This window comes from Anoplopoma fimbria, chromosome 19, assembly GCF_027596085.1.
Source record: "Anoplopoma fimbria isolate UVic2021 breed Golden Eagle Sablefish chromosome 19, Afim_UVic_2022, whole genome shotgun sequence".
NCBI classification, from domain to species: domain Eukaryota; kingdom Metazoa; phylum Chordata; class Actinopteri; order Perciformes; family Anoplopomatidae; genus Anoplopoma; species Anoplopoma fimbria.
Genome location: NC_072467.1, coordinates 28,497,068 through 28,521,581, shown reverse-complemented (window position 1 = coordinate 28,521,581; position 24,514 = coordinate 28,497,068). Strand labels below are relative to the sequence as shown.

Sequence of the window (24,514 nt, the reverse complement as noted above, 5' to 3'; positions counted from 1 at the left end):
ATCAGGACTCCGTTCAGACAGATTCTGGCCTACAGACAGTGGAAATCTGAATCTGAGGTCAGTTATTTTGATTTATATTTTATTATTTATTATTCATCTCCGTCTCTGTTCAGGATCAGTGTTTGTAACAAAACCTTCCTCTCCTCTTCAGGGATTCCAGATCATGAACGTCCTGCTGGCAGCTTTTAAAGGAGACGTCCAGGCTCTGAGGAGGTGACGGAACATTTTAATATTAATATTAATACTGATTAAACACTTTTAAAACACTCTAATATTATTTATGACACACTTACCTTCACAAAAAGTGTTTATACCCAGATCTTCATACTATGAACTAATACTGCTGTCAAAATAAACCAAGAAGATAAAGTTACATTTTCCTCAAATAAACACAAACTGCAGGATAAGAGTGGTGGTGTAACATATATTCAGATATTTTACTGCAGTAAAAGTACTAATACCACAGTGTACAAATACTCTGTTACGTACGTTAAGTAAAAGACCTGTCGTAATCAAAATGATACTGAGGTAAAAGTACAAAAGTATCAGCACCAAAATATACTTAGAGTGCCAAAAGTAAAAGTACTTATAATGCAAATAATATATATATATATATATATTTTTTTTTTTTGATGAGAATTGGAATGTCTTCCTGTCAGACAGCATTTCTTCTTCTGTGGTTATCTGCAGGTATTTCCTGTCTGGAGTGGACGTGAACGCGGTCGACTACGACGGCAGGTCGGCTCTGCACGTGGCGGCCGCCGAAGGTCACACAGAGGTCATCCGCTTCCTGCTGCAGAACACCGGGGCCAACAAGGCCCTCAGGGACCGGTGAGACCTCTGACCTCTGACCTCTGAAACATTAAGTCACAGTCTGAGATTAAAATATAGAACAAGAAAAGTATGATTATACAGAACAACAAGTCACATGGTCTTTAGTTGGTCTTTAGTTGATGCTTTTTTTGCTTTTCAATATCATGCAAAATATTACTTTTTTATTCTAGTTTTTATTATGTTCTAGTGTTAGTATCACTTCTTCTACACTTAAGGTCTTGTTTTTATTTTTATGTTGTTGTAATTTCCCTTTTCTAATTTAATTAAATGATTTTACTATATTTATCTTATTCTTATTGCTTTTCTATACTGCACTGGTGTCAGTTTTACACTTCATACTTTTTACTCTATTCTTTCTTTGTTTTTCTTCTGTTGTATCTTTGATTTCTGGCACAAGAATTACCTTCAGGATTAATAAACTTCTTATAAAAATAAAATAAAATAAAATAAAATAAAATAAAATTAAATTAAATCTAAAATAAAATTAAGTAAAATAAAATAAAATTTAAAAATAAAATAAAATAAAATAAAATAAAATAAAATAAAATAAAATAAAATAAAATAAAATAAAATAAAATAAAATAAAATTAAATTAAATTAAATTAAATTAAATCACTTTAATTTAGAAAAACACTTGAAACAAGCTGATATCTTCTGACATCACTGGTGACATTTGAACTGATGTGTGATGTAGTTCTGTCTCTCCACCAGGTGGGGGAGCTCTCCTCTTCAGGAGGCCACGAGACACAACAGGGATGCTGCTGTCCACCTGCTGCAGGAGCCCATCTGACCTCTGACCTGATGGACTGAAGAGATCTGCTGAATAACCTGGAGGATGTAAACAAAGAAGGGTTTAGTCAGCAAAGATTAATGATTCAATAAACCTGAGAGAGGAGGAAAAATATATGTTTACTGCAGACAAAGCAGTAATACCACAGTGTAGAAATACTGTGCTTTAAGTAGATACAAAGACTAAACTACAAAGTAAGCTGTTAGTCTGCTGAATGACTAATGTAATGTAAACTACAAACTAGTTCATTCTGTGATATTTTAATCAGTTAATTCTCTTTATCAATCCAATTTTTTATCGCCAATTAAAATATTAAATAGTGAATTACCTTGTAGTTTAGTCAATTTTTTAATTGATAAATAAATGTATTTGTAAACAAATGTATAATACATATTTTTTATTGTAAAATTATTATTTAATGAAATGCTTCTGTGACGAAATGTGTCATTAAATGTCTGCATTGAAAATGTTAATGAAGTAAAAGCACAAAAGTTTAGGCATTAAAGTAAACTCAAAATATCAAAGTAAAAGTACTGATTGTGAGATTAATAAATACTTTATATTATAGTATTAGAATTATTGATGCATTAATGTGTTCATCACTTTAATGTTGCATAAATGGAAATACTCCAGTATAGTATAAGTACCTGTAATACTACAGTAAATGTACTTAGTCACCCAGGTTTTCCTTTGGAAGAAATTTAAAAACATAAAGACTAAAGAGTTAAAGTTATAGACTTTGTTTCTGGAAGCAGCTGCAGCAGTGAATACTTAGTATTCTGTTCACATCAGCTCCTTTTCTTTGACGAGAAAACGCTGCTCTGGAATCAGCCGACGGTTGTTTTTCTTTGTTTTACGTCTGTAGACTCACAATAACTTCTCTTTCTTTCCATACTTAGAAAAGGTTTTTGTTCCAAAACATGAATTTACAAGATACAAAACAAACTTTCCAGACTTTATAAATAAATATAAATAAATATCAGATGTTTATCAGTTATGTGAGGATTTACCTTCAAAGAAGAATTTGTGATTTAGTTTTAAGAAGTAAAATGTACTTGCAGTGGTGGAAAGTATCAAAGTACAATTACTCAAGTACTGCGCTCAAGTATAATTTTGAGGTACTTGTACTTTACTGGAGTATTTCCTTTTCCTGCTTCTTTCTACTCCACATTACAAATTCATTTTACTGCACTACATTTATCTGATAACTATAGTTACTTTACAGATTCAAATTATTAATTAACTAATAAATGACGATGTATAATTATATTTTTAACTACCACCATTATATAAAGTCATTGAAATCATCTACTTTTTGTACTTTGTTTTGATAAAACTTTGAGTGTAATACTATCACTTGTACTTCTGAACTGTGGTATGAGTACTTTTACTGCAGTAGAATAACTTCTTCCAGCTCTATTTCCCTCAGAAAGTAGAACTTCAAGTTACTTCTGAAAAACATTGAACTGTTTTTTATTGATATTGTTTTGTTTTCATGGTGGAACTTCCTCTCATGTTTATTTGTCTTCCTCATGAATATTCATGAGATGAAATGTTCTGAACCAATCATCTTCTGAGAGGCAGGACTCTGCGTCAAGCTGAACTCAGACCTGTACCGGACGTCAGGCATGTACCTTCACAATAAAAGTATAACCTCCTCAGTGAAGCAGCTCAATTATTTGTTTCAGTAATTCATGAACTAGTTATTGTTTTACTGCATTGTGTTTCCATATCAGTGAGTGACTCAGATAATTATAGTATAATAAATATATTAGAGGGTTTAGCTGCAACTATTAACTATTTTCGTTTCAGTCACGTTTAAATCACAAATAGTAGAAATGATCTTCTCAAAAGAGAGAATTTGTTATTTAAATGAAAAATCTATGGGTTTTGGAAAAAACAAGACATTTTAAGAAGTGCTACTTTTTGACATTTCAATGATCTAAATGATTAATCAGGAAAATAATCAGCAGGTTAATTGATAAAGAAAAACAAAAAGTCAGTTAAAGCTTATTTATAGGGCACTTTTTAAAACCATGAACGTAAAAAAAAAATGTGCTTTACACAAAGATTATTAGACACAATCAGATGTTCACAGGAATAATGGAACTGGATAATCGTTCATGATCTCAGAGTGACTTGAAGCTGAACATGAACCTCTGATAACGTCAGAAAACAGGAGCAGTTTGTTCCCACAGAAGCTGAAACAATCTGCAGCTCTGAGCCGCTCTCTATTCAATGTTTACTGAATGAAGGAAGCTCCAAACAACCGACCACTGAACCCAAACAAAGAAGAGAAGAAGAAGTCGGTTTGTTTCCAGTGAGTCAGAAAATTAAAAGAGAACAAGTGAGAATCTGTTTTTAGACACAGAGGGGATTTCAGCTGAACGCTTACAACACTGAACTTCTGTCAGATAAATGTAATGCAGTAAAAAGTACAATATTTACCTTAAAGAGGTAGCAAAGGAGAAATGTAGAGTATAGCAGGAATTTAAAATACTAAAGTACCTTAAAATCATACTTAGTACCTGAGTCAATCACACAGGAAGTCAGAGGCTTACGATTTAAATTGTATTACTTTAAACTTTACAGGTGGTGGAGTGTAATTAAGAAAATGTACTCAAGTACTGTACTTTAATTCAACTTATAGATATTTGTACTGTACTGGAGTATTTCAATTTACTGCTACAAGTATAAATACTTCTACTGCATTTCAGGGGCAAATATCTGACTTTTTAACAGTACATGTATCTGATAACTTCAGTCATTTCCCCTGTAAAACATCAGCTGGTTCCAGATATTATTGTATTAATGTAAAGTTATAATTTAAATCACATGAATTTTGTCTCAATAATATTAATATATAAGTAATATTGTCAATTATATTAAAGTATTATTCATGTCAATAATATAAGATAAGATAAGATAATCCTTTATTAGTCCCGCAGTGGGGAAATTTACAGGATTACAGCAGCAGAGAGTAAAGTGCACACAAGAGACATAGTAAATAAAAACAAAACAAAAAAAACACAAGATCAAAATGAGTATTATAAATAAAAATGAGCAATAAAAACAGTAAAAAACAGTAAAGAATCCACAGTAAAAATATATATACAGACAGAAATTATTATAAATGTTGTATTGCACAGTGTGTTAGTGTAGTAGTGTGTTAGTGTGTTAGTGTATTAGTGTGTTAGTGTGTTAGTGTATTAGTGTGTTAGTGTGTTAGTGTGTTAGTGTATTAGTGTGTTAGTGTGTTAGTGTGTTAGTGTATTAGTGTGTTAGTGTGTTAGTGTATTAGTGTGTTAGTGTTAGTGTGTTATTAGTGTGTTAGTGTATTAGTGTGTTATTAGTGTGTTAGTGTGTTAGTGTGTTAGTGTATTAGTGTGTTAGTGTGTTAGTGTATTAGTGTGTTAGTGTATTAGTGTATTAGTGTGTTAGTGTGTTAGTGTATTAGTGTGTTAGTGTGTTAGTGTATTAGTGTATTAGTGTGTTAGTGTGTTAGTGTATTGTGTATTAGTGTGTTAGTGTATTAGTTGTGTTAGTGTGTTAGTGTATTAGTGTGTTAGTGTATTAGTGTATTAGTGTGTTAGTGTGTTAGTGTATTAGTGTGTTAGTGTATTGTGTATTAGTGTGTTAGTGTTAGTGTATTAGTGTGTTAGTGTGTTAGTGTATTAGTGTGTTAGTGTGTTAGTGTGTTAGTGTGTTGTGTTAGTGTATTAGTGTGTTAGTGTGTTAGTGTATTAGTGTATTAGTGTTAATGTAATATGAATGCATTAGTAAGTGTATTACTGTGTTAATGTGTATTATTAATGTTAATATTATTAATAATGTTATGTATTAATAATGTTAATGTATTTTAATGTTAATGTTAATGTATTAATAATGTTAATGTAGTGTGTTTTTTAATGTTAATGTATTAATAATGTTAATGTATTAATAATGTTAATGTATTTGTAATGTTAATGTATTAATAATGTTAATGTATTTGTAATGTTAATGTATTAATAATGTTAATGCATTAATAATGTTAATGTATTAATAATGTTAATGCATTAATAATGTTAATGTATTAATAATGTTAATGTATTAATAATGTTAATGCATTAATAATGTTAATGTATTAATAATGTTAATGCATTAATAATGTTAATGTATTAATAATGTTAATTAATAATGTTAATGTATTAATAATGTTAATGCATTAATAATGTTAATGTATTAATAATGTTAATGTATTAATAATGTTAATGCATTAATAATGGAGGATCTGAAACGTCCTCCACAATAAACGTTACATGTGAGCGGTGCCGGGCTTTTACTTTGAAGGCGGTAACCGGAGGTGGCGGTCGTTAGCCTCGCTAGCTTGTTAGCCTGTTAGCCGGTCTGCAGCCTGAGAGAGAGAGAGAGAACAGAGAGAGAGACATAGAGACACAGAGAGAGAGAGAGAGAACATAGAGACAGAGAGAGAGACATAGAGACACAGAGAGGAGAGCAGCAGCGTCTCTGCGGCCACACAGACGGGTGTTTGTCTGTTTGTCTGTTTGTTTGTTTGTTTGTTTGTCTGTTTGTTTGTCTGTTTGTTGTTGTTGTTGTTGTTGTTGTTGTGTTGTTGTTGTTGTTGTTGTGGTTGTTGTGGTCTCTGAGGATGAGGAGCTTCAGTCCGCGTTGAGCTGCTTCTCTGCTGATGTGCAGGTGAGTTCTGCTTCAGACTGTATGACCCGGTACCAGAGCACGTGGTGTGTTTCCTTATCTACCTGAACAAAATACAAGCTTTTATTGTGAAGAAATACAGCTTTTATTGTGAAGAAATACAGCTTTTATTGTGAAGAAATAAAGCTTTTATTGTGAAGAAATACAGCTTTTATTGTGAAAACATAAAGCTTTTATTGTGAAGAAATACAGCTTTTATTGTGAAGAAATACAGCTTTTATTGTGAAGAAATACAGCTTTTATTGTGAAGAAATACAGCTTTTATTGTGAAGAAATAAAGCTTTTATTGTGAAGAAATACATTAAAAGCTTTTATTGTGAAGAAATACAATAAAAGCTTTTATTGTGAAAACATAAAGCTTTTATTGTGAAGAAATACAATAAAAGCTTTTATTGTGAAGAAATACATTAAAGGCTTTTATTGTGAACAAATACAGCTTTTATTGTGAAGAAATACATTAAAAGCTTTTATTGTGAACAAATAAATCTTTTATTGTGAAAAGATAAAGCTTTTATTGTGAAAAAATATATATTTTATTGTGAAGAAATACAATAAAAGCTTTTATTGTGAACAAATAAAGCTTTTATTGTGAAGAAATACAATAAAAGCTTTTATTGTGAAGAAATACATTAAAAGCTTTTATTGTGAAGAAATACAATAAAAGCTTTTATTGTGAACAAATAAAACTTTTATTGTGAACAAATACAATAAAAGCTTTTATTGTGAAAAAATAAAATTTATTATTTTATGGAATAAAACAAATATAAAAGCTTAAACTCCTTTAAAAGTAACACATTAAGATTTTAATATAAACCTTATACACCTAAAGGTAGTCCTTGTAATATGGACCCACATAGAAGAGTAGACCTGGACTCTGTTGAGGTCTTTACAGGCGGTCTATAGACTGTAGACAGACCTGTAGGTGGTCTAGAGACTGTAAACAGACCTGTAGGTGGTCTAGAGACTGTAGACAGACCTGTAGGTGGTCTAGAGACTGTAAACAGACCTGTAGGTGGTCTAGAGACTGTAGACAGACCTGTAGGCGGTCTAGAGACTGTAGACAGACCTGTAGGTGGTCTAGAGACTGTAGACAGACCTGTAGGTGGTCTAGAGACTGTAGACAGACCTGTAGGTGGTCTAGAGACTGTAGACAGACCTGTAGGTGGTCTAGAGACTGTAAACAGACCTGTAGGTGGTCTAGAGACTGTAGACAGACCTGTAGGTGGTCTAGAGACTGTAAACAGACCTGTAGGTGGTCTAGAGACTGTAGACAGACAGACCTGTAAACAGACCTGTAGGTGGTCTAGAGACTGTAAACAGACCTGTAGGTGGTCTAGAGACTGTAAACAGACCTGTAGGTGGTCTAGAGACTGTACAGACAGACCTGTAAACAGAGGTGGTCTAGAGACTGTAAACAGACCTGTAGGTGGTCTAGTAAACAGACCTGTAGGTGGTAGTAAACAGACCTGTAGGTGGTCTAGAGACTGTAACAGACCTGTAGGTGGTCTAGAGACTGTAGACAGACCTGTAGGTGGTCTAGGTCTCACTGATGGACCTGCCTGTAAGCTTGAATGTGGACTAACAGGTCCACATTGGTTGTATTTACAGGAGGTCTAGAGACCCTAACTAGACCTGCAGGTGGTCCAGGTCTGGTAGATAGACCCACTGGTAGTTCATTTATTGTAGAGACCCAGACGAGTAGACCTGGACTCTGTTGAGGTCTTTACAGGTCGTTGCAGATGTACTTATAGAAACTGTTGGGGAGTTTAATTAATGACAATATTCATATTTCATGTGTTTTGCATTCAAAAGACTTTCGTCTCTTATGGCTCGTAAACGTGTTGCAGTAAAAAGTACAATATTCCTACCTGAGATCAGCTGGAAGTTTAAAAAGATAAGTAGCACAAAAAGAAAGTATTCAAGTAAAGTAAAGTACTTGTAGTTGAGTAAATGTACTTTTAAAGCCGTTTTTTTGTTATTCTGAATATTGAATTTGTGACATTAATAAGAAAGAGTTTGGTTAGATTCTCATGATTTCATTATTTGAATAATTCAGAAGATATTTGATAATTAAATATTATTGTATGTTCTTTGATCATCAGTGGATCAATACGTGTTTATTATAGATGTTTAACAGTTTTTACCTTTGAAACATAAACTACACACACACTCTGTGTTCTCTGTAGTTATGTGATAATTATCAGGTTTGTTTTAATTCTGTTGTTCTCAGAACTGAATATACCTCACTGGACCTCTTTCCTCTCTCTGGGTCTGTAAGTGAATTAGACTCTCTGAGAACTTTCTCATGACAGGGGGCTCCTGTGTGAGGATTAACACACACACACACACACACACACACACACACACACACACACACACACACACACACACACACACACACACACACACACACACACACACACACACACACACACACACACACACACACACACACACACACACACACACACAGACACACACACACACACACACACACACACACACACACACACAGACACACACACACACACACACACACACACACACACACACACACACACACACACACACACACACACACACACACACACACACACACACACACACACAGTTTGGTTTGGTTCGTCAGGTGTCTTGCAGTAGCTCGATTTTGACTGACAGGTGGGAGGAGCTTAATGTGACCACAGAGAGTGCTGGCTTTTTATTGGTCGTCATCGTCTTTGTTGTTAGCGAGCTGAAGGAATGAGTCCTGAAACATGACACGTAGTTTAGTGTTTCCATCGTCTCAGTCAGAGAATTCTTTTAAAAAATGTTTGAATACGCCATGTTGTTGTTATCAACCAGTGAACAGGAAGTGACCATATATGGACTGAGGAGGAGTGACGTAGAGACGCCGTATACGTCTCTGGTGTGGACCTGTCAATCAGTGTGTAGCCCCGCCCTAAAGCATCCCCTGCTTTATGGTCTGTTTGACTCTAAATGGAGCATCATTTACTAAATGAACATCATGCTGTATTGAAGAAGACTTGAAACTAGAGATTGAGACCATAAACTCATGTTTACAATGTTTACTGAGGGAATAAATCAAGAGAGAAGTAGAGTCATTTTCTCATAGACTTCTATACAACCAGAGGAGTCGCCCCCTGGTGGACACAGAGAGAATGCAGCTTTAACACATGAAGCATTGGCGTCACCTTTCTGTAGTTATTTAACCCAAACAACCATATTTTCCTAATATTCACCAAGTAGTTATGTTCCCTAAACTGTTTCCTGTGAAGACTGAAGTTTATTTTGAAAAAACTGTATAAACGCACAAAAAATGTGGGAGGAATTTTTCGTAAGATATCAATCGACCCGTAGGTCGAGGATACGTTTGATAAGCTGCTGTGTGGGACGCCTACTATTTTCTAATTGACAATGAAAATGAAATGAGTCATAGTTGGATTTTTTTGGTACTTTTAATGTAAATATGGTCCCGAATGCATAAAAGAAAATAGACTCATAGAGATTTAGTTTAAAATAAAAAAGGTTCATGTTTATCAACTGGGCTCTTGTCATTTAGCTGACGTTTAGGATCCCTGCTGGAGAAAGTGTTTTAAGCTTTGTCTATTTGAAACATAAAGGTAACTTAACTTGAAATAAACAAGATATAACATGTTAATCAGCTTTAATGGAGCTGGTAGGTTGTTACTTGTTGACAGAGCCAGGCTAGCAGTTTCCCTCTGTTTCCAGTCTTTATGCTAAGCTAAGCTAACCAGCTGTAGCTTCATATTTAAAATACAGACATGAGAGTGAATCAGTCTGAACATCTGGCTCTCAGAGTTGAGTTGACATGAGAAGATGGATGAACTCATCATCATCTTCATCTTCATCACAGACGGATGGATGTATCAGTGGAGGAGGATCTGACGGAGGTGTTGAGGTGGTGAGAGTTTGACCTTTTTTTGATGACAGGCTTTTGACTGTCTACCAGATGGGTCGTCATGGTTACGTGGCGGGGATAACACACATGTTGACGGCTAACACCCACAGTCACAGATCAGGAAGTGAGACAGTCACAGATCAGGAGGTGAGACAGTCACAGGTCAGGAAGTGAGACAGGCACAGATCAGGAGGTGAGACAGTCACAGATCAGGAGGTGAGACAGTCACAGATCAGGAGGTGAGACAGTCACAGATCAGGAGGTGAGACAGTCACAGATCAGGAGGTGAGACAGTCACAGATCAGGAGGTGAGACAGTCACAGATCAGGAGGTGAGACAGTCACAGGTCAGGAGGTGAGACAGTTGTAGTTGTTGTTTTCTTCTCCTCAAACGGAGACGCTCTCTAGACGTGGAGACGCTCTGCAGGGTTACACGAGAGGGTTTGTAGCTCTGAGGTGTGAGCGTGTTTCTGTTTGAGTGTGTGTGTTATTTCCACCAGGGCCTGTGAACACTACATGTGGTGAACTGTGTGCACACATGGTCTGTTCCCACACACAACCTGTAGCCTCGGCATGCTCTGACACACACACACACACACACACACACACACACACGTTTCTAATCTGGTCTCACCCTCCTACACTCCTCTGGGTGACGAGCTGCTAACCCCCCATGCTAACATGTTGTTCTTTTTTCTTTTACGGATTTCTCAAATAGCGATTTTTTTATTATTTAATTCCCGTCCTGGTCGGTTTTCTCCTGTTTTCAGTCTCTCATAAAGTCTGTTTAAACTCATTCATATAAACAAAAGGTTTTTAAATGACATGGAGCTCATCTTCTAACTGAAGCTCCTTCTCCTGTTAGATATCAGTTTAACGTTTCTGTTTACTGGTGCTGTGAAAGCTTCACACTCTGAAAGGTAAAAGACATTCATCTGTCCGTGTTGTCTGTTCAGCGAGAAAACTACAGATTCAGTTGTAAAGTTTGTTTGTTTGTGTTCTAAACATCTCGTGTTGAACTGATGCACAGCGTTGGAAAAGAAACAAAGAAACAAAGAAACAAAGAAACAAAGAAACTTAAAGAAATGTTCAAGAATTTAAACATCATTTTTCTTTCTTTTTCTTTGTCTATAGTTTCTTAAGGGGGTAAAACGGATCACGGTTCAGATCAAAACACATTTTTGAGTCACAGATTGGAGCAAATATACTTTTTAGCGACACCTTGATCACATTTCTTTTCCCGCCGATACAGAATGCCGATCGTTCATTCGCCATATCGGTACATATCGGTACATACCGATACAGAAAGTTTCCGTTGTTTGTTTTTGTTATAGCAGCTGGTTAGAAGACTTTTTCTTTCACCACCGTCCAGAAAAATCCTTCATTCTCTAAAGAAATTATGATTCACTTGTTATCCTTTTACTTTGTTATTTTCACCTTTGCATAAAAACACACAATGCAAATTCTTATTAAATATCATGGATCAACTTTAGTCCATTTAGTTTCTTGACTGTTACGAGATGCATTTAAACATTTAGAAATTGTAGAAAATGAAATCCGTCCGTCTTCAGATTAGAACAGAAGAGCTCAAACCTCCAGGAGAGTTCTCTAACTTTGTGCACATTTTTATTATTTGTTATTTATATTATTAATCTGATCGTCTAATTTCTGATCTGCTGCTTCAGACGAGGAAGAGTTTCTCCTCTTCGTTCCTCGTCTCCTCTGGTTTCTGAACCGAGAGAGAATCAGTTTGTTTCGACCTCACGCCGGCTCTGCCAGGACGCGGCCAAACAAACAATAGTGTGTTTGTGTTGACGGCCAGCTCGGGGCCTCCTATTGGCTGAGATCAGAGGAGACAGCACAGCATGAGGGACTGAGGGGCTCACACTGGGCTGTGAAATCCCATCAGCCACCTGGGCGGGGAGGGGGGACTGGTCATGACTGTAAGAGTGCAGAGGAACATGAGAACATCTGACCTCAGAGGTCACAAACTGATCTAGTTTGTTTTGGTCACTTTTATTCCAGAAAAGCTCAACAGTCTGAAAAGTGATTTGAAAGAAATCTGATTATGATATTTAAGAATCTTGATATGGAGTACACAAGTTCTGCAATAATTGCAACGAGCAGAGCGGTTAGCATAAACTCCTTTGTGCTTCATGGTGCCACATGAGTATGAACAAACCTTTTATGCTCTTCGCCATCTTTAGATGTTTCTCCACCCGTCACGTTCTTCATCAGCTAGTTGTGAGAATTATTCGTTATGTGTCCGAAGCCGTTTTAGACGAGAGAGTTAGTATTTATGGTTATTATCTGATATCTTATTGTGAAAGAGAAATAAACACAGTGCACAAACAGTGGAGCGACCACATTCATTTCAATGCAACTTTCTGTTTTGAGCTTGAAAGTTCATTCTAGACTTCAGTAACAGGAGTTTCACAAACGATATCTTAACAAGGGCTCCACTTATTCTGAAGCCTTTTGTTACCAAACTCATCCTTTCCAGAGAACTCCAGTAAGTGGAAGTTAGTTTTAGTTTTTTTTGGTCAAACATGATGAGAGTTTGACAGCCTGAGTTGAGATCTTGTCTCTGTGCTCGGTTCAGAAACAGAAGGCGTCTGTTTGTCTGCAGCTGTCAAACTGTTTGTTTCTGTAAACTCTCGAGACTCTTTTGATCTACGAGTTGTGACCGAAACCTCCAGTGAAGCTGTGAACGTGTTACACTAACCTTTGGGTGCAGGGAAATATTTTTTTTTACTCCAGATAAAAACCCCCTTTAAAATGAAACCTGTTGAAGCAGAATACCAACAGCAGGCCTGGTACAGAGACCAAAGCCAAAAATACTAGAAGACATTTCCTTTAACTTCAACATGCAATTAGTGTTGAATCATTCTGTTTCCTGCCATCAAAACCACAACAGCCTCTCCATCTCTGTGATCAGGACTGACTGCAGCTCTGCACCGAACAAACCTGTGATCTCGTGTTCACGGAGGTTCTATTTTCTGTTTTCTTTTGTGCAAAAGTGCACGTCCTTCATTCTAAAGCAGAACATGTGAGAATAAGAGAAACTTTCTCACACTGACTAATTTAAATGTGTGGTTTTAGAGAAAAAAACTGACTAAATATATAACAAACAATAAAATGACGTCGGTTAAAATAAACTTAACGTCCTTAAGAATCCTTCTTTAAAAGACAGAGTACAGAGACAGTTGACAGGACTGAGATCAGGCCTCGGCTGTCTGTGGTTTCACGAAATCGAGGCAGAGTGAGACCTCGTTGCTGTAAACAAACAGGAAGCTGTGGTTTAGAGGAAGACGATGTTTCTGTGTTTCTAAATGAATCATACGCTCATGAAGCTGATGATGACAACAGGAAGTAGATAGATAGTCATCACATCTTGTACAACTCATTCTCACCAGAGGATGAATCCTGCTGACTGTTGATCCTCTGTCCTGTCCTCTAGCGCCACCATGAGGTTCCCTTCTGTGGTTTACTTAGTTGAATGTCTCATCACCTATTTGATGGATTTCTAATACATTTATTACAGAGATTCATGTTCCCTTTAACAAAACATTTAAACATTATGATTTAGAACATTTATCGACGTTCTGAATATTTATTATTTACCAATATGCTGATGATGCGTTCCTCTCTCCTCAGCAGCCAGGGTGCATGATGGGATCTTTCCGCCGTCCCAGGCCTCGGTTTATGAGTTCCCCGGTTCTATCGGACCTCGCCCGGTTCCACGCCAGTTCTCCGTCACTGCAGATCTCCAACACCAGCGTGTGGAACAGGTCAGCTGCACAGCAAAATAACATTTTTGCGAGCCGTCTTTCCGACTGTGTGTCTTGTCTTCTTCTGGTTTAGTTAGTGCTTTCCTACATTTCCCAGAATACCTTGTGACAACCCAGAACTCACCAAAACCACACAGACCTGCTCTCACCTGTCATAAAGCAAATTTTTATTTAATATCATACTATATCAACAATCCGAGCTACACCTTTTGGAAAAAAAAGCATATTTTTTTGCAACATTCTTGCATTATCTGTCCAAATGATAAGTTTTTGCACATTCTATTAAATTTATTTTAGGACGTGATAACATTATTTAGAGCAGCCAGATGTTTCTTGAGTTTAACCTGATAAAGATCATATCCTGGAACAGCGTTTGTGGTGTTGAAGTTATCTGACTCCATAATCCCAAAACACGAAGATATTATCTTCATGTGTTTAGACACAACCTCTACTGGATGTCTATCTGTGTGTGTGTCTGTCTGTGTGTATATGTGTGTGTCTGTCTGTGTGTATGTGTGTGTGTATGTGTGTGTGTTTGTGTGTGTGTGTTATGGGTCCAAACATGAGTTTAAAACAAGAGTAGAAAGTGCTGGTTTGTGTTTTCCAGTCGTCAGACAGAAGAACAGGTTCTGTTGAAGGTCAGCAGTCAGAACAGATGAGTTCTCTGCTGGGTTTAAGCTTATGTTTAAGAAATGAGAAGATGTTTCCACATTACGATTCACGACTCATGAACACAACAAAGTCAGGAGAACGACGCTGGAAATAACACCATCAGAGGAGTATTTTTACTCTGAGGTATTAGTACTTTTACCGAAGTAAAAGGTCTGAGTACTTCTTCCATTGCTGCTTATAAGACCGTCGTTAGTCGAGGCTGCAGCTCATAGATTATTAGTATTTATTGTTCATGAAGAGAGATGTTTGTTTGTTTGGATGGAACCCTGAGGTCACATGAGAGGGGCTGGTGTTGTGTTGTGTTATGCTACGTTGTGTTACGTTGTGTTACGTTACGTTGTGTTACGTTACGTTGTGTTACGTTACGTTGTGTTACGTTACGTTGTGTTACGTTACGTTGTGTTACGTTACGTTGTGTTACGTTACGTTGTGTTACGTTACGTTGTGTTATGTTGTGTTACGTTACGTTGTGTTACGTTACGTTGTGTTACGTTGCGTTACGTTGTGTTACGTTACGTTGTGTTACGTTACGTTGTGTTACGTTGCGTTGTGTTACGTTGCGTTGTGTTACGTTGCGTTGTGTTACGTTGTGTTCTTTGGGGACATACAGGGTTCAGATACTCTTCAGACTCTGGATCTCATTTACGTCAGTTTGAGGAGATTTCTTCAGCTCTGAAGCAGAAAACTCTGCGGCCTGTTTCCTGCTCTTCTCAGGATGTTTAGTAGGAAGTGGAGGTGGCAGCAGGGCCACTTCCTGTTACCAGCTGAGACACACACACACACACACACACACACTGGGCACACTTCACAGTAACTGCCTGTGAAGAATCTCTGTACCATGAAGGCTGCAGAAGTTTCCTCATGTTTCCTCATGAGCATGAAATCAGCAGGTTTCTCTGTCCAGTGGTGTGTTCAGGTTCAAACCGTTAAACAGGGTTTCTCCCTACCCTTCATGTAAAACCTGTAAAACCTTCAAAACCTGTGTAACAGTTGACCCACTGCTCAGATTTGTGATTATGAACGACTGAGCTAACATGTGACGGTCTGTAATTTCTGTGCTTGAGAGATCAGAGGATATAGATGTTGACCTCTGACCTCCCCTTTTTGTGTGTGTGTGTGTGTGTGTGTGTGTGTGTGTGTGTGTGTGTGTGTGTGTGTGTGTGTGTGTGTGTGTGTGTGTGTGTGTGTGTGTGTGTGTGTGTGTGTCCTCAGTGTCCAGTCAGCTGTGATCAAGGTGTTCCAGGGTGGAGCGCTGCAGACTAACGAGCTGTACACGCTTAACGAGAGCATCAGGTGACACAGAACTCCTTCTTTATTCTTTATATTCAACTGTAGAAAAAGATTAATCTGTAGCTCAGTGTCATATTTTATAAGGTTGTCTCATGTTTAGTTTTGTGTAAAAAGTACAATATGTACCTCTGAGATGAAGTATATATATATATATATATATATATATATAATATGTACCTCTGTGTTTTTACAGGTGGCTCCTTAAAACTGAGATGGGCTCCTTCATCACCGACTACTTCCAGGTATCGTCTCCCTTCACTTCCTGTTTTCACTCAGAGGTCTCTGATTCTGTTGTGATTTAATAATCAGAGTCTGGAGATCAATAATCTGATATTCGTGTGTTAAAATAATCCCACTGAAACGGTTTTCTATTTTAATTTTTTTGTATAATTTAAAAGCTTTATCACGCTTTTCAAGCTTGACAAGAGCAGATTAGATCCAAGCCTTCTGTCTTTACCTTTCACAATAAAAGCCCTATAGATGTATAATATAAGAAAGTGAGTATTTCACATGTTGGTCTTGTTTATTCTTCACATCCTCTGTGCAAATGGTTTTAAGTCTGATCTGAGAAGTTTTCTCTTCTGTGTTTATGACTTAAGAACAGGTAGTCAAAAGAAAAGTCCCTTGGAATTAAAACTCACCTGGAAGAAAACATTAATGTTTGCAGGTGTTTCTATTATTTCGTCCACCTTTAATGTGTTTACTGCGTGTGTGTTTCAGAATCAGCTGCTGACTCGAGGTCTGTCTGAAGTCCTGGATCAGGTCCTGCTTCACTCCGGTGAGACTGGTTTATGAACTATGATCTCGAGGTTGACTGGTTGATCCTGACAAACAGGAAGAGCAAACATGCCTTTCAGAATAAGAGCACTAAAGAATGTTTAATGTCCCAGAGGGGAAGTTTGTTTTAGCGTTGAGGAGCTTTTTATTTCTCACAGTGTTACATGTTGTTTACAGACAGCAGACGCAACAGAAACCAGATCACTTCCTCCTCTGAGGATGACGTTTTCTGTTTCCATGGTAACCGACTGTATGTTTTGTCCCCCCCCACACAGGTGACGATCAGATCCTGGTCCTCGCCGACATGTGGAACAGGTTCTTCACAGAGATCCTGCCGACGCTGCAGGCCATCTTCTACCCGGTCCAGGTACACACACACACACACACACACACACACACACACACACACACACACACACACACACACACACACACACACACACACACACACACACACACACACACACACATTGTCATTGTTAGCATGTTAGTATGTAGCTCAAAGCAGCACTAAGCTAGCAGGACTGGAGAGTCTGGTTGTCGTGAGTTTTTTTCCATCTCTGGGAAGTGAGATGGAAAAAACCTGCAACTGAACAGAGACTGGCCAATCACAGCGTAGCGTGGTCCAGCTCTTACCAGCAGCTCTGCTCCACTGACTGTCATGGTTCCAGATGTTCTTCATGTTCAGGCTGACGGGTTCCAGCAGATAAGAAGCTGCTCCAAACACAAACAGAAGTTTCAAATAGAAGTCTGGATGCAACTTTTTAAAACAGGCCAAAGGTCAACATCTTTACTGGAGCTTCACACAAAGCTTCACCAAATCCATTCAGGACGTTTCCTGCTGATAAACAGAATAGATGGAAACACTGCCATGTTGTTTTTTTGGCAACCAGTGAACAGGAAGTGACCATATATGGACTGAGGAGGAGTGACGTAGAGACGCCGTATACGTCTCTGGTGTCGACCTGTCAATCAGTGTGTAGCCCCGCCCTAAAGCATCCCCTGCTTTATGGTCTGTTTGACTCTAAATGGAGCATCATTTACTAAATGAACATCATGCTGTATTGAAGAAGACTTGAAACTAGAGATTGAGACCATAAACTCATGTTTACAATGTTTACTGAGGGAATAAATCAAGAGAGAAGTAGAGTCATTTTCTCATAGACTTCTATACAACCAGAGGAGTCGCCCCCTGGTGGACACAGAGAGAATGCAGGTTTTGATTGTAGAAGTGTTGTTCTTTCGTTTCATCGTCTTCTGTCTGGATCTCCAGGTGATGCTGTAGTTCACTTTTACACTTTAGCTTCGCATCCTGATTTATCCCTCAAACTCCCATATCACTACAGTTAGTAACAGTTTGGACCCATGACGGAGTAGCAGCGAGGGGGCGGGGCTTAGCCAAGGGTCAATTAGCACTCAGGGAACGAACAGAGATCTTCAAGATTGTAACTTTAAATAATCTGGGAACATTTAATTAGAGAGATCACTGGATTAACTAAGGGCTGCACGGTGGTGTAGTGGTTAGCACTGTCGCCTCACAGCAAGAGGGGCCCGGGTTCAATTCCCGGGCTGGACAACCTTCTGTGTGGAGTTTGCATGTTCTCCCCGTGTCAGCGTGGGTTCTCTCCGGGTTCTCCGGCTTCCTCCCACAGTCCAAAGACATGCAGCTTAGGTTAACTGAAGACTCTACATTGCCCGTAGGTGTGGATGTGAGTGTGAGTGGTTGTTTGTCTCTATGTGTAGCCCTGTGACAGACTGGAGACCTGTCCAGGTGAACCCTGTCCAGGTGAACCCTGTCCAGGTGAACCCTGTCCAGGTGAACCCTGCCTTCACCCATTGACAGCTGAGATCACCCTGAGACCCTTAACTGGATAAGCAGGTTACGGAAGATGGATGGATGGATGGATTAACTACTGTGTGTGTGTGTGTGTGTGTGTGTGTGTGTGTGTGTGTGTGTGTGTTCAGGGTCAGGAGCTGACAGTGAGGCAGATCACCCTGTTGGCCTTTAGAGACCTGGTTCTGTTGAAGCTCCACCTGGAGGAAACGCTGGGAACTGCATCCTCCGTCCCTCCAGCCGTCACACAGATGCTGCTGGTGCTGCAGGGTAGACACACACACACACACACACACACACACACACACACACACACACACACACACACACACACACACACACACACACACACTGTCGGCCAATCAGACCCCATCATCTGATCCATTATCTGGAGATCAAATGTTAATGATCCGTTATTGAACAAGAAGTCGTTGAATTGTTTCTGTAAACTGAAATAAATAAACTTTGTCTTATTGGTTTGTTTGTTTCTCACCTGTCGTGTTTAAAGATGTTTCATTTCTCATATTTCTGCACCTCTTTAATCTTTTAGATCTTTGAATCTACTTTTTGAAATGTGTTCTTTCTTTTATAGATTGTCTTAATTCTGTTTTGTTTGATATATGGGATTTTTTAGTGCACATCAGTTTGTTTAAAAAAATCCTTTTTTACAGAAGGAGGTTGATATTTTTTAGATTTCACACTGCAATTAAAGGCATCAACCAATCACATCGTGCAGAACAGATGTGTTCAACAACTCAGAGGCCACTCCTTCTATTCTTACCTTTCACAATAAAAGCACAAGACATATAAAATCACAGGCGAGTATTTCACATTTCCGTGACGTTTATTCGTTACTCGTCTGCTGTGTAGAGGCCTGAACCCTCAGCGAGGACATTCTGACTGCTTTGGACTCTCTTCTGCAAAGTTTTTACTTTAGAAGAAGTACAACAACAACAGTTTTTATGTGACTGTGCCTTGAACCGTGAATCTGATTAGAGAACCTTTTGTTGCATCTCTTTCTACCTGCTTTCTTTAACAATAATAAAGACATACTGTCTGTGTGTACATGTACTCTCTGTGTACATGTACTCATGTACTCTGTGTGTACATGTACTCTCTCTGTCAGGGTATCCATGAGTCCGGGCCTCCCAGTTTGGAGTATTACCAGTTGGAGCGTCTGGTGGAGATGGTGGTGTCTCCGTATCTCAGCGACGTTCTGCACAACAGGAGCCAGGTCCTGTTAGGTGAGTTCTACCGACCAATGATTAATCATTATTGCATTAAATATTTTACTTTAATGTGTCTATTCTGACATAAATTAGAGTTTTATGAATTCAAAAATGTATTTTAAGAGGCTGCACAGACGACTCTAGTGAATCTGAATCTGAAAACTGGGTCAAAATGACTTCATATTTACATTCAAATCTATTAACCTGCATTAGATAATTTATGCGGTGCAGGTCACCATAGGTCAGAGGTCAGGGGGCGTGGCTCTGTAGTAATGTTTAAATCCTCTCAGCAGGAAGGTGAGCCGCTTAATCCGCTGCCTGCTTTCATTCCAGACGAACGGAGAATTAAAAAGGTCATAGACACACAATCTGTTTACTATAACTACAGGTGTGTGTGTGTGTGTGTGTGTGTGTGTGTGTGTGTGTGTGTGTGTGTGTACTATAACACACACACACACACACACACACACACACACACACACCATCTTTTAGAGATGTTTACATTTCATATTCTGGTTATATTATTTTTCCCCAATTAATCATTTATTCTGGAAAATGTCAGAAAATAGTAAAAAATACACAAATAAATAAAACTAATTCTTAAAACTCAAAGTGTCTAATAATTTGTTTTCTGAAACCCCAAAATGTTGAGACACAAAGCAGCGAATCAGTCAGTCGACTAATCAATCAATCAATCAATCAATCAATCAATCAATCAATCAATCAATCAATCAATCAATCAATCAATCAATCAATTCAATCAATCAGTTTATTTTCAGTTTATTTTGTAGAGCCCAAAATAACAAATTATAAATTTGCCCCAGAGGGCTTTAAATGACATCCTCTGTCCTTACACACCCTCACATCCTCTGTCCTTAGACCCTCACCTCCTCTGTCCTTAGACCCTCACATCCTCTGTCCTTAGACCCTCACCTCCTCTGTCCTTACACCCTCACATCCTCTGTCCTTACACCCTCACCTCCTCTGTCCTTAGACCCTCACCTCCTCTGTCCTTACCCTCACCTCCTCTGTCCTTAGACCCTCACACCTGTCCTTAGACCCTCCTCCTCTGTCCTTACCCTCACCTCCTCTGTCCTTCACCTCCTCTGTCCTTCTGTCCTTACACCCTCACCTCCTCTGTCCTTACACCCTCACCTCCTCTGTCCTTAGACCCTCCACCCTCACCTCCTCTGTCCTTACACCCTCACATCCTCTGTCCTGTCCTCTGTCCTTAGACCCTACCTCCTCTGTCCACACCCTCACCTCCTCTGTCCTTACACCCTCACCTCCTCTGTCCTTAGACCCTCACCTCCTCTGTCCTTAGACCCTCACCTCCTCTGTCCTTACCCTCACCTCCTCTGTCCACCCTCACCTCCTCTGTCCTTACACCCTCACCCTCCTCACCTCCTCTGTCCTTAGACCCTCACATCCTCTGTCCTCACCTCCTCTGTCCACCCTCACCTCCTCTGTCCTTACACCCTCACATCCTCTGTCCTTACACCCTCTACACCCTCACATCCTCTGTCCTTACACCCTCATCCTCTGTCCTTACACCCTCACATCCCTGTCCTTACACCCTCACATCCTCTGTCCTTAGACCCTCACATCCTCTGTCCTTAGACCCTCACATCCTCTGTCCTTACACCCTCACCTCCTCTGTCCTCACCTCCTCTGTCCTTACCCTCACCCTCACCTCCTCTGTCCTTAGACCTGTCCTCACCTCCTCTGTCCTTAGACCCTCACCTCCTCTGTCCTTAGACCCTCACCTCTGCTGCTGCCGTTTCATAAACTCAAGCTTTCCCTCCGCCTGTGTCCAGTGGATGGACAGCAGCAGGAACAGATTAGGGTTCTAATCCTGAAGGGGTTTCTGCAGGAGGCCACTTCAACACTGAGCCGTTCTATAATGCTGCTTTATGAATCTGATAATCCTCAAAACACCAGAGAACACTTTCATCCTTCAATAGAACAAAGCAACGTCAAAGTTTAAACTTCTTCAAAGGGACGCCAAGTTGGAACATTGATTTGTATATAAATAAATAAAAACAAAAGCTGAGACGATTAAATATTATTAACAGTTTTATAATTGTTTAGACGTAAGAATTGACTAGAAAGTTTTATTTATCCTGCATTTTATTAACTTCAACAACGCCTAATAAAGACACACAGAGTAAAGTTATGTTTTTATTTTGTGGCGGTTTGATCCCGGCGGTTGGACGTGAACTTTAGCTGCTAACGTTAGCTTAGCTTGTTTCTCTGATATCTTCAGATCCAGACGTCGGATGAACAAAATCTTTCATCTGGTTAAAAATAGTTTTAAAACTGGATAAAATATCAGTTTATGGTCAGCTTCTGTTACTCAACATAAAGAGGACATGACACTGATGAAACACATCTTTACCTTAATTAAATTACATATTTCTCTGCTTGAACATTGTTAGAAACATTTGTGATAATGTAAGAACACAACTTTACGACATATGAAACATAAGTCTGGTCTTTTTTAGACACTTTAATGAGGAAACGTTACAAATGAAACCTTTGAAGAACCTTTGTAGGAATATTATAGAACTTAAAACCGTTATTAAAAGGTTGACTTTGAGTTGTCGTGTTCACTCTCGACCGTTTCCTGTCTCCTCATCCAGAGCCTCGCCACCTGCGGTCGTCGGGCTCGTTGCTAGGCGACCACTTCCAGCCGGAGATCACCGTCACGCAGCATCACAGCTCCTCCGACTCCTCGTCTCTGGCGCCGCTGGTGGAGCAGGAGGGCGAGGCCTACCTGGAGAAGTCCGGCGGCCAGCGGCGCCACACAGTGGCCAACGCGCACTCCGACGTCCGGCTGCTGTCGGCGTCCAGCAGGATGCATGCTGGGACGGGGAAGGACAACGGGGTGGGAGGAGGAGGAGGCGTGGGGTTTGTGGTGGGGGGCGGGCCGATGAGGACGTTCTCCGGCAAACTGGACATGAGAGGAGGAGTCATCTGCCTTCCTCGCAGCTAGCCGCAGTGGCTGATGGGAAACGAGGACACAAGGACACGAGGGACGAAAGAGGAATCGAGAGGACGAGGACGACGGACAACAGGAACTGGAAAAAACAGCCAGAACCCGACAAGTACAGGATGAGGAGACATCCAGATAGGATGAAACAAAACAGGAAACAGGAAACAGGAAACAAAGGAAAGGACACGAAATAGGAGGCGATGTGACCGAAGAAGACAGGAAACGACACGACCCGACAGGAAGCGAACAACATGACATGAAAATCAGAAACCACGGAACAAGAGACGGGACAGGAAACAGGTCAGAGGACGGTGGGAGCGCTCTGTCCCACAGCTCCCAGCAGAGAACCAGTGACTGTCTTCAGGTTTTTATTAATCCGGAGGATAAAACCAGACTGCAGGTTCTCTTCAGGTCATGTAAATATGTTTGTTTATGATTAATAAAGATTGATTCAATTCATAATAAACAGTGTTTTCAACATTCACGTATACAGCAATACTACCTACTATATATGTATAAGTAGTAATACCCAAGCGTAGAGATACTCATGCAGGACTTTCACTTGTAACAGAGTATTTCTACACTGTGGTATTACTTCTTTTATTTTATCGCTACTACAAAGAACTTTCATTCTGTGTTGGTTCTGGCGGCCCCTGTGGACTAAAGTGGTAGTGTTCCTTCACCAGAGCCCCTTTAGAAAACCTCTCATTTTACTGCAGCAGGGTCTGACAGTCTGACCCGCTCAGTCCTGGTTCTGGTTCTCCAGTGCCTCCCTTCCCTCCAGTGGGTCCAACAATACGGCCTGGGTCTCCAGCAGCGTGGAGAAGCTCTGCTCCTGGAGGAGGAGGAGGAGGAGGAGGAGGAGGAGGAGAAGCTGGAAGTGTTATCTATGCTCTGTTATTCTATGACTTTGGTGTTTTAAAGGGTTAATTCAGATTCACCAAAGTCACAGAAACACAAACACACTAGCAGAAGGAGGCAGCAGGAGACCAGGAACCTGTGTTCTGAGAGGTAAACTGTTTCTGTGAATGGAGTCTGGTGTTTTTGAAGAGAGCATAGATGACAGTTCCCCATCAGAAAGGACTGTCTGACAGCAATGTAGAGGTGAAAATATACTAAATATTAAATATACACATCTATCTGTTTTAGTAATACTCTGACTGTGTATAAGTACCTCATACTACCTCACTTCCCTGCTGTCCCTTTGATGTCACTGGAGCCGCTCCAGAGCTGCTGGTCTGAGGTCAGGGTGTTGACGTCTTTCACCTGTAAAGGTTTCCGGATCACATAGAGATTAAACAGACGCTCTCTTTATAGCTCGACCTCTGACCTCTGACCAGAACAGTAAGTCATCTTTAATCCTCACCTCTTATAGGAGGTCAACTCTTCAGCTGAATAATTAGATGAAATCAGATCTACTCAATTAAAGAAAATGTTAATGAAGCAGTTAGTTCATTTAAACTCTTACAGTTGATGTATAAAGTAAAAACAGATTGTTTTTATATAGTTTTAATATTTATATAATAATTATATATATTTAATATATACCTTTTAAAAAATATAAGCAATTATAAAACAGGTATGAGTAATAGTGTTTATATGATTAATTTATTTTTGGCTATCGTGTATTATAATATAAATATATTTTGACTTAGTTTCTCATTTTCA

The 24,514-nt window shown here is 39.1% G+C and overlaps 2 protein-coding genes across 2 annotated transcripts in view; both read left to right on the top strand.

The window, feature by feature from the left end:
- Nucleotides 1-1,624, top strand: part of glsl (glutaminase like) — a 10,773-nt gene extending 9,149 nt beyond the window's left edge. The window contains exons 18-21 of the mRNA XM_054620631.1: nucleotides 1-57; nucleotides 152-213; nucleotides 691-831; nucleotides 1,546-1,624. The exon at nucleotides 1-57 is cut by the window's left edge and continues 36 nt beyond it. Coding sequence (XP_054476606.1) covers nucleotides 1-57; nucleotides 152-213; nucleotides 691-831; nucleotides 1,546-1,624 — 339 coding nt within the window. The remainder of the gene's footprint in view (nucleotides 58-151; nucleotides 214-690; nucleotides 832-1,545) is intronic.
- Nucleotides 1,625-6,093: 4,469 nt separating this feature from the next.
- On the top strand, nucleotides 6,094-23,316 carry LOC129108731 (proline-rich protein 5-like). Its single transcript, XM_054620635.1, has 9 exons — nucleotides 6,094-6,319; nucleotides 13,916-14,049; nucleotides 15,934-16,014; nucleotides 16,205-16,253; nucleotides 16,732-16,789; nucleotides 17,064-17,155; nucleotides 18,754-18,895; nucleotides 19,753-19,866; nucleotides 22,494-23,316. Exons 2-9 carry the CDS (start codon nucleotides 13,928-13,930, stop codon nucleotides 22,844-22,846), a joined length of 1,011 nt encoding a protein of 336 aa, XP_054476610.1. The 5' UTR covers nucleotides 6,094-6,319; nucleotides 13,916-13,927; the 3' UTR covers nucleotides 22,847-23,316.
- The last annotated feature ends 1,198 nt before the right edge of the window (nucleotides 23,317-24,514 follow it).